This window comes from Dioscorea cayenensis, chromosome 18 (genome assembly GCF_009730915.1).
Source record: "Dioscorea cayenensis subsp. rotundata cultivar TDr96_F1 chromosome 18, TDr96_F1_v2_PseudoChromosome.rev07_lg8_w22 25.fasta, whole genome shotgun sequence".
In the NCBI taxonomy this organism is placed as follows: Eukaryota; Viridiplantae; Streptophyta; class Magnoliopsida; order Dioscoreales; family Dioscoreaceae; genus Dioscorea; species Dioscorea cayenensis.
This window is the reverse complement of record NC_052488.1, coordinates 5,033,692-5,043,041: the sequence shown is the minus strand read 5'-3', so window position 1 is coordinate 5,043,041 and position 9,350 is coordinate 5,033,692. Positions and strand designations below refer to the sequence as shown.

The 9,350-nt window shown below is 32.5% G+C and overlaps 1 protein-coding gene across 1 annotated transcript in view; it reads left to right on the top strand.

Annotated features, from left to right (window-relative positions):
- Window positions 1-1,998: 1,998 nt before the first annotated feature.
- LOC120282736 (WD40 repeat-containing protein HOS15-like) overlaps window positions 1,999-9,350 on the top strand; it is a 21,417-nt gene continuing 14,065 nt past the window's right edge. The window contains exons 1-10 of the mRNA XM_039289588.1: window positions 1,999-2,170; window positions 2,920-3,065; window positions 3,183-3,372; window positions 3,751-3,845; window positions 3,949-3,995; window positions 6,114-6,255; window positions 6,469-6,532; window positions 7,371-7,529; window positions 7,622-7,740; window positions 8,356-8,430. Coding sequence (XP_039145522.1) covers window positions 2,020-2,170; window positions 2,920-3,065; window positions 3,183-3,372; window positions 3,751-3,845; window positions 3,949-3,995; window positions 6,114-6,255; window positions 6,469-6,532; window positions 7,371-7,529; window positions 7,622-7,740; window positions 8,356-8,430 — 1,188 coding nt within the window. The 5' untranslated portion in view covers window positions 1,999-2,019. The remainder of the gene's footprint in view (window positions 2,171-2,919; window positions 3,066-3,182; window positions 3,373-3,750; window positions 3,846-3,948; window positions 3,996-6,113; window positions 6,256-6,468; window positions 6,533-7,370; window positions 7,530-7,621; window positions 7,741-8,355; window positions 8,431-9,350) is intronic.

The window sequence follows — 9,350 nt, the reverse complement described above, 5'->3', positions numbered from 1 at the left end:
AATTTCCATCAGTGAAATTCATTATTAATGAAATATACTTTAGCAGCGGTAAAATTTTGTAAGAATGAAATTATGGCCACAAATTTAGAAAATTTAGGCAATTAATGAATTAATGTTACAAGTGATTAATTTTCTTAGGTTTGTTAACCACTACTGTGCCTTTATTGATTTAATATATTAGTTACTAGATTAATACGCCATATCGTCTAAGTATTAGTTGTCTCAACAAAGGTAATTCTATCACTATTAGAGTCCTCTCTTACAATGTCTTCTCTAATGGTATCATCTAAAAGGTCACTAATCATGTCTCTCTTAACATGGTTGAGTGATAATGCACAAGTAGAAACAATCCTATATTTCCTTCACAAGATAGTATGACTTTTCCCACAAAATGGCCTATCTTCCCTTTAATAGACCAAAACATTGCTCAAAGACATTTCTAGCATATGAGTGCTCATAATTGAAGAACTCCTCGAGTGGTTGCTTGACTATCTTGCCTTCAATTATTTAAGTGTTGCTCTTGCCCCCCTAAAAGGAGTAGGAACACTTCTTTAATCAAGTAATTAGCATCACGTCAATAATAGTAACTTAGAGCAACATTAAAGGTTGTTAGTGCTCTAACAAAACCCATTTTGAAAGCTAACTATGCTAAGCATTAATGAATCTTGGGGCTAAACCCATTTCTCCTAGAAATCATATCACGTAACACCTTATCATCAACTGCTAAACCTTTTCACTCCAGTTTAGTGTAAATGAATTATGTCTTGGGGCATATTGCCAAGACATTAATGGCAATCTCATTTTTCCATATATGAGACCTAGGCTTGTCAACTACAAGAGTATTTACTTTGATATATGTTCCATCTTAATCCCCATCATAATTCTTTAAGATAGATTAATGTTAGTATAGATAACTTTAATCTTTTCCAAAAAAAAGTTAACTATACAGTAAATTGTCAATATTTGAACAAAGTTCTTTTTTTTTTTTTACTTTATTTTTTTTTGTCTTGTGAAATGGTATATAGAAAAGATGCAACCATTTCCTCCAACACATGTTCTTAGTATTTATCAGTTCACTAATTACGGTACGTAAATCATACAAACGGTAAAATGATCGTCAATCTATACTAGAATTCTCAATGCAAGCTAAGTCACTTTCAAAAACTAACCTATCCAAATTCACACTTTAATTATCTGCTTATTGCTCCTATAATAGGCAGTCCACGGCCTTTTTCTTCTACATTTACAGGCTAAGATAATGGCATGCACTAGTATAGCTAGTTTATTCATTATCTCCACATATAAAGAAGCTATGATGGTATGTCATCCTAAATTATTAGAGAGAAAGATCCATATAAATACGGAATAAAACAAGCAACAAAATAAATTAAATGACTAGTGTTGACAAATTTATAAAACAAAGTTACAAAATTTATATATCCTCTACAAACAACACATAAAACAAGTAATATAAAACAAAGTGAGTTTCTATTTGGTTTAATTTATTATAATATAAAAGGCATTATAACCATATGGTAATAACATTTGGCACATTAAGGTCACATTTAGCACTTTAGTTTTTGTTTTTGCTTATCACTTATTTGTAAGAAATAAAATAAAATAAAATAATAATAATAATAATAATAAATAATTTCTAAGTGTGGAAATGTAAGAGACAGACGATGGAAGGAAGTATTTAGACATGCTGATGGTGAAAAAAAATTTCGTGAGAATGCTTGGACAAAATAAAAAATAAGTGAGGTTTTTCCAAAATAATTTAGGGGTTAACTTTATGCCCTATCTTTTAAAAAAAAAAAAAAAAAACAATAATCAAATTGTGTTCTTGTTTCAATTTCGAATACAACTCTTCTACCCATCACATACAAGCAGGAACCCCTTAATTGATAATTCTGATCCCGAGGCATACTTTTAATATTTTGTGGATATATATATATATATTTAAAAATTCATAGTAAAATTCAGAACGGCCGAGTCAGCGATTTCTCCGAGTTAGACACAATGGAATCGGATCCGAACTGGAGCCGAATGGAACTCGGAAAGCCCAAAGAATTCTCTGCCAGGTTGATCCCCTTCCCGAACGCCGATGTCCGCGGCAAGCTCACTTCCGATCAGCTCAACGTTCTCATCTCCCAATATCTCCTGGAAAAAGGTTTTCTTTAATTTAATTTGGTTTCTTGAATTATTTTTTTTTTGGTTGTTGTTCTTTGATGAGCAAGAGTTTCTCTTGAGTTTCTTGTGTATTAATTTAATTTGATTCATTTAATTTGATTTTCTTTCCTTTTTTTTTATTGTTTTATTATTTTTATTTTATTTTATTTTATTTTATTTTTTTGGTAGTGGTGGTTCTTGTTGACGAGGAAGAGTTTCTCTTCAAATGTATGTTTGTTTCTTTTGTTTTATTCTGGATCTTCTTCTATGATGAATTGAATTTCTAGGGTTTGGATTCTCATCACATGTATGCTTGGATTTTGTTGTTGTTGTTCAATTCAAGCAAGAGTTTTTCTCAAGATGTATGGTTTTTTTTTTAGATCCTTGATGATCAAACTCAAGGTTTTGGATTTTTCTGCTTGGAATTAAAAAGAAAGAGTTTCTCTTGTGATGTATGTTTCTTTTCTCTCATTTTTTCCCTGGTTCTTATATAATGAATCGAGTTTTAAGGGTTCGGATTGTCATCACATGTATGCTTGGATTTGTTGATGTTTCTGGATCTTGAATGATGAATCAGAAGTTTGTAGGTTTTTTATCTGTTTTTTTTTCTTTAATAAGCAAGAGTTTCCCCTGAGACGTATGCTTGTTTTCTTGTATATATTCTAGATCTTTGATAATGAATTGAGTTTTTGAGGCTTGATTTCCTTGTGTGCTTCTGGATCTTGAATGGTGAAATTTTTGGTGGGTCAGGTTTCAAACATACTGCATTTGCATTTGATGATGAAGCAGAGATTGAGAATATTCCAATTGATAAAAGCAAAATTGACAAGGATGCTCTTTCTTCATTTGTACATAAAGGTCTTCAATACTCCCAATTGGAGGCAAATTTGCATGCAGTGGGTGCTTTTGGATCCTTAGATCTTTTAAGTTTGACATTTGTCTGAAGTGTTAAAACTGGCATCTGTCTTTCTCATGGTTGAAGTTTTTTTTTTCATGTTTTTTCATATGGACAGACCAATGATGATTCTTGTATAGAGTGTTATCGCCTTGAACCTTTGGATATTATGACAAATAGTGTACATGGCTTATCAAAAATCATAAAGAGGAGGAAAGATAAGGGGAAGGGAAAATGCATTGACTATGGTGTATCTAACCAAGAGCAAGAAAGCAAAGAACAGGGAAAAAATATTGATGTGCATGGAGGTAAAATTGTATTTCTTTATTTTTTTCATTCTAGCTCTTGTCGGCTTTATATAGTTTAGGATTTATCTAAGCAAATCCTAAATACTACTATTTAACTGCCTAGTTTTCTATTTCTTATTTAAGTTGAGATCTTTTTTGATTAATTTATTTCGAAAGCAATTTGACCCACCTAATTTTGTGTCTTCAGTAGAGTACTGTTTTCGATTGTAAAGCAATTTCAGTCAAGATATCATCTTTTTAATGGTCCTGTTCTTCCTTTAAATTTTGATACTTTTTTTAATATTGTGCATCCATAATCTTTATCATGATGCGTAATCACTAATTTGCTGTGTGGACCTTATGTTGAATGACTATCATCACCTTTTGTACCTTTAATAGGACCTCAATTAATGGACCACACCCCTAATTCGCCATTAGTGACTCATCAAGTTTCTGACTCAGATGCATATCTTTTGGAAGGACATAGTTTAAAGGTTTGATCAATGAAACTTTGCAAGAATATTCCTGAAAACAATTTTATTGTTACTCTAAATTTGTTCAAAATACTTTATTGTGTTATTTATTTTCCTGCTTTAGGTTTCTGCCTGTGCTTGGAGTCCGACAGATTCTCTTCTAGCAGTTGGGTGGGTATAGTTTCCTCTTGATTTGCTCAACCCAACTAGGATATGACAATTTGAGTTTTTATCTTATTTTGGAATTAGCCAAAGCTCCTTGTACCAGTGTTCTTTATCATGTTGACATGCAGTACACCATCTTTATATGCTAGCTCTCTCAGTTGCACTAGCATATTTGCAAGATTTATATCAATGAGTAGCCTCTCCAAGTTAGTACTGCCTTCATTGTTAACTATACAAATTGTTGGATTCATGCCGTTCCCCGTGATTTTCAACGAGTTAGTCTATAGATTCCTTTCTTAAAAGGAATTATGTAACATTTTCGACAACAACAACTATTACTATTTGGGGTCGGTTACATGAATACTTCCCCTCCATGTTGCTCTATCAAGGACCAAAAGAATTTGGTAAACACAGCTTAGACATATCATATCTTAAAGTTTTTGCTAAATACTTTTTAGGTCTACCTCTTTTCTTCTATGACTTACCACTAAAAGAGTTTCCACTTTTCTTGAGAAGCATCTACTAGTCGTTTTAGGACATGTCTCCACCATCTTAATAAATTCTCTTTTAACTTGTCAACAAAAGATGTTACTCTCAATTTATTTCAGATAAATTCATTTCGTAATCACTTATTCCTATTAGCACTTAACGTTCATCTCAACATTCTCATTTCAGCTATGCCCATCCTGTGAGTATGTTGCAACATTCCTGAAATTACAATTTATTGAACTTATAGAAATTTACCTTTAGACTGAGAACCTTTCTCATTTTGGTGTAAGCAACTAGCTCACTGACTTTATAATGCCCAAAGAGTTTCTTCTTCTTGATGTGCAGTCACCATTAGTGCTTCTTAGTTAATTGAACATTTGTTGGTTTGACTTCTTTAACCTGACAATGTGGAAAGCCAGAATCAGTTTAGTTTGGAAGATACAACAACATTAGAATGCTAACTTGGAAACTTGGAAACTTGATGCAGATTTTGTCATTTAGAATCAACTTATCAAATGCCAATGATGCTGTCTAGTCATCTCCCATAATTCAAATTCTGGGAGAAATGGACTTTTGTCTTACTTTTCCCATCGAGGTTAACATATTTGTATAGAAGGTCCTTATGTTAGCGTATTGTATACTGTAATTAGTCCTAAGAATTGATCTGAAGGTAGATTGCTAATGTGAAAATCTTTTCAAGTTTCCTGTCTTAAAGAAGAAAATTTGCCGCAATGCTGTTTAGGTATTTTGATAAGTTCATCTCTAGAACAAGTCAACTTATGATTTGCATATGCTGGTGCTTTGATGGGCATCTATTTCCATATAGGTTTCCTGGTACCTTTAATGTTAACGGTCACTTCTCCTAAGAAAGTTTGTAGCATGATTACTTTTTACTTTTAAAATTTTTTCCTCATTTCCCATTTTATTTAATTCAATGTTTTCTTGCATATTCCCTCATATTTGAATGCTTGATTGCAATCATAGCACACAAGTTTTTGACATGCTAGTATTTATATATTTTTGCTTAATAATTATCATTTGAGTAAGTCTATAGTTCACCTTAAATAATCTTTACAAAAGCGGGCATGTTAATTTTTGAGTTATTGCTGATTTCAACATGTTCTCACTATGTTCTCAAGGAGGGTTAAGCAAGTATGATTTTGTTTTGCAATGTTCAAAGTTGATGCATCCAAATCTTATATTGGTCCTGAATTTGGAACTTCATGTCTATAACCCATAATCCCAGATCTAAGAGATTTATAAGCCACTTTAAACAATAGTTGTACTTTTGCTGCTTGGGTGTTGAACATAACAATAGCAAATAAAAGGCTACTTCCAATTTTGCTATTAGAAAATATGCACGCTGCAGGATCAATTATGTGATGTTTTGTTTGTAAAATTCAAGGATCAACCTCTAACATTTACTTGAAGTTATCCAACATAAGTTATCATAGGACTGTTTGGCGTCATATCTTTCGCATTTATTAACAAGTAGCTATAACATGGTTTTGATAATTATGCTAATGATGCTTTTATCTACTTTAAAATATTTTTGCTAACATTGAGATATATATGTCAAGGTTTTTGTTTGACGGTATCGTTTATGTGATTAAACTGTTAGTTTTATCCTGGCAGGTCGTCAGATTCAATGGCAATGATATGGAAAATTTCTAATGACCTTTCCACTATTTATAATTCAAATCCGGATGTGCAGTGTCTAATTCGTCCTGATGCAATCGACAATGGGCTAGATGGATTCAACACACTTGCTTGGAACGTGAGTCACTCTTATGATTGGTGCCCTTGTTCTTACAATTTTGATAAATGTTTTGATCTTGTCTTTCAGAATTATGTAATTCATTCTCATCATTTGAGCTAAGTGTATTATAATTTTTTGATAATTAACAATCTAAAGGATTGTACTGTATTCATTCGATGTATTTTCTAATTTGTAGTGAACTGCTTACTTTACAAGTGCCATGTTATACAGGGAGAAGGGGAACTACTTGCAACAGGGTCATTGGATGGGCTGGTAATTATCTGGAGTAAGAATGGTTAGTTACTTTCTACTTATTTTTCATCTGAATAAAACAAGTTGCATTGATTATGAAGATGTGATTGGAATTTGAGTTATTGTAGCCTTAATAATAGTTTTATTTTGGGATCTGTTCAATCAAAATTATATGTTTGTTATCTTGATTGTGCAGTTGCAGTTAGCAATTGAGGTATTGTAGCCTCCTAAAAAAGTTTCATTCAGAGTTTTATGTTCTGTTATATTGGAATTATGTATTTTTCTTTCTTTCTTTCTTTCTTCTTCCTTTTTTTTTTTTATTTTATTCATGTATATATATATATATATATCTCTAAGGTGAATACAACTTGAATATATTTGGTTATGGAATATTACAAGGTAGAGAAATCAATGGTACAGAATCAAGCCCATCATTATGAAGTACACTCCATAATGCTAGCCCATATTGATTGAATATGGGCTAGCATTATTGGGATAATGGAAACACATAAATTTCTTTGGTTTTGCAGTCAGATTTGTTGAAGTTCTCTTTGTATATGCCATATGGTGTTGGATTATTTAACATGTAAGCAGATCACAGGTTGTTTATGTGAACTCACTGAAATGTTGATCTTTCAACTATTATTTGAGCACTTTTTTTCAATGAAATTAGTTCAGTATACCTTGCGTCTTCCCATGCTAAGTATATTAAGCTAAAGCCTAAGCCCACCATTAAATTACTTTCTTTTTTATTTTTATGCAAAATTTGTGTCCTAGTATCCCAAACATTAAGCTATGTTCTCATTTGCATCACAAAGTGCTTCTACATGTAAATTTTGTGCAGTGCTGTGCTCTATGTTTTATTGGAAATGATGCCACAGGTGACTTAAAGAAGAGGCTGGGAAATCATAGAGCTGTTATATTCTTCATAGGATGGAACAGTAAAGGTGATTTTCTCCTTACCGGTAGTCGTGGTAACAGAATTGTTGTTTGGGACACTAATACATGGGAGTCTATACAAGAAGTTGCATTTCATTCAGGTGAAAGTTGATTCAGTTGTCAAAGATAGATTTGTGTTTTTGTTTTAGTAGTCACTCAATAAAACCATGCTCATAATATCTATTTTTTTCAGAACTGCTTGCTGTTACATGGAGGAATGATACTTCATTTGCAGCATGCTTAAGGGACAAGAGAATTTGCATTTACAACATTGGAGAGCCTAAGCCAGTCAAAACTTTTTCTGGATATCAGGTTTTCATAAGCAGATACACCATTAACAATTTTGTTGTTGATCAGTCATTTCTCTTGTTGATTGCCTGAAAGGTATCCTCAAGATTGTTCATGTTCTTATGCTTGAATATCATTTGTTTTGCAAATTGGACTTTGACATGAAGGAAACCAAGTTTTTTTCTCCTTCACAATCTTGAGTGTTGTGATATTTGTAATATCCACTTTTAAAATGAATTCAATAACCCAGTTGGATTAAATTACTACTACTGATCTTTTTTGAAGTATTTGTTATTTTATGAATGTGTCACTTTTGTGATCATTTGTTCTCATGTTTTTTACTTGTTAAGTTGTATCTGTTGCTCTGACTAAACCGGTGCAAGGCCATCTCATTTTCCGAATGACATTTTCAAGGTTTTAAATGCTGTTGGCCAACTATGTGGTCTTTTAATTGAATGAAATTCTTGATGGAAGTTTGAGATTTGTTTATTTTATGCAACTTCTCTTCACTAAGGTACATTCACCATTCTATAGTCAGTGATTGAGAGTTACAGTTGAAAAAGCGCGTGATTGTTTGTGTGGCTCATTGTTTATTCCCTTGTCCAAAATGCTTGACTTACATAAGTTATTCAATTACAGGCTGACCTTCATGGTATCAAATGTAATCCTACTGGGAGTTTGTTGGCTTCATACTCTCATGGCATGACCATAAAGGTAACCATTCCTTATGAAAGTGGTTTTTGGATATTCTATGACATTTTATTGTGTATTGATGTTTCAATATTCATCAGTTTTCAAAGATGTATTATTTTGATTATTTTACATATTTTACATATATACCTGATAGAATTCTAAAAATGCATTCATGGTGAATTTACTTTTTTGCATGTTTACTTTAGACACCTATTTCTCTTAAACATACCATGCTGGGTTAAGTCTGCCATTGGTTCTTCTGCTTTATGATGTGAATGTAATTCAAATTGCATGTGCGCTTGAAAATTATGTCCAACTTAGTTTAAGAGTTGAGTTAGTCAAATATGATTTAATCATGATAAGATATTGACTTCTAATGATGGTATCCAATAAGATTTTGCATGTGCAGTGTGCACTAAACCTTACATGTCCAATGGCGAATTAAAAAGTGAAACAAAGGTTTATTTGTAATTCCAGCATATTTAATCATTCCATATGCAAAAGATGTAAATCCTTTATATGACCTGGTCTCACTTTTGGCATCCATGGGCTTTGCTAGTTTGCGTTCCTGCTACAGATTCGGGCGATGACTATGCTTCTACAGTTCTGCGCATTGTAATGAGCATATCTCTAGCTTTCCTAGCTATGATCCGGGCATCAAGAATGCTCTTGGCTATGTCCACTTTTTCATTTAAGAGGTAATTGGCATACGTAACAACTTCTCTCCACGAAAGCGTGTACTGCTGTGTATAACTTTTACCCACACAAGGTTCTAAAAGGGATCTTGTGGGCTTGGACTGCTCTGCATGTTTTGGACGACTCTACTTTTCTTTTATCCTTATTTATCTAAAATCCAGGGAAGGATGATTGGGTAACCTCCCTCTTCACTGCTGATTTCAGTTTATCTTATTTGAAGCTTAGAGTTATTTCATATAATATTC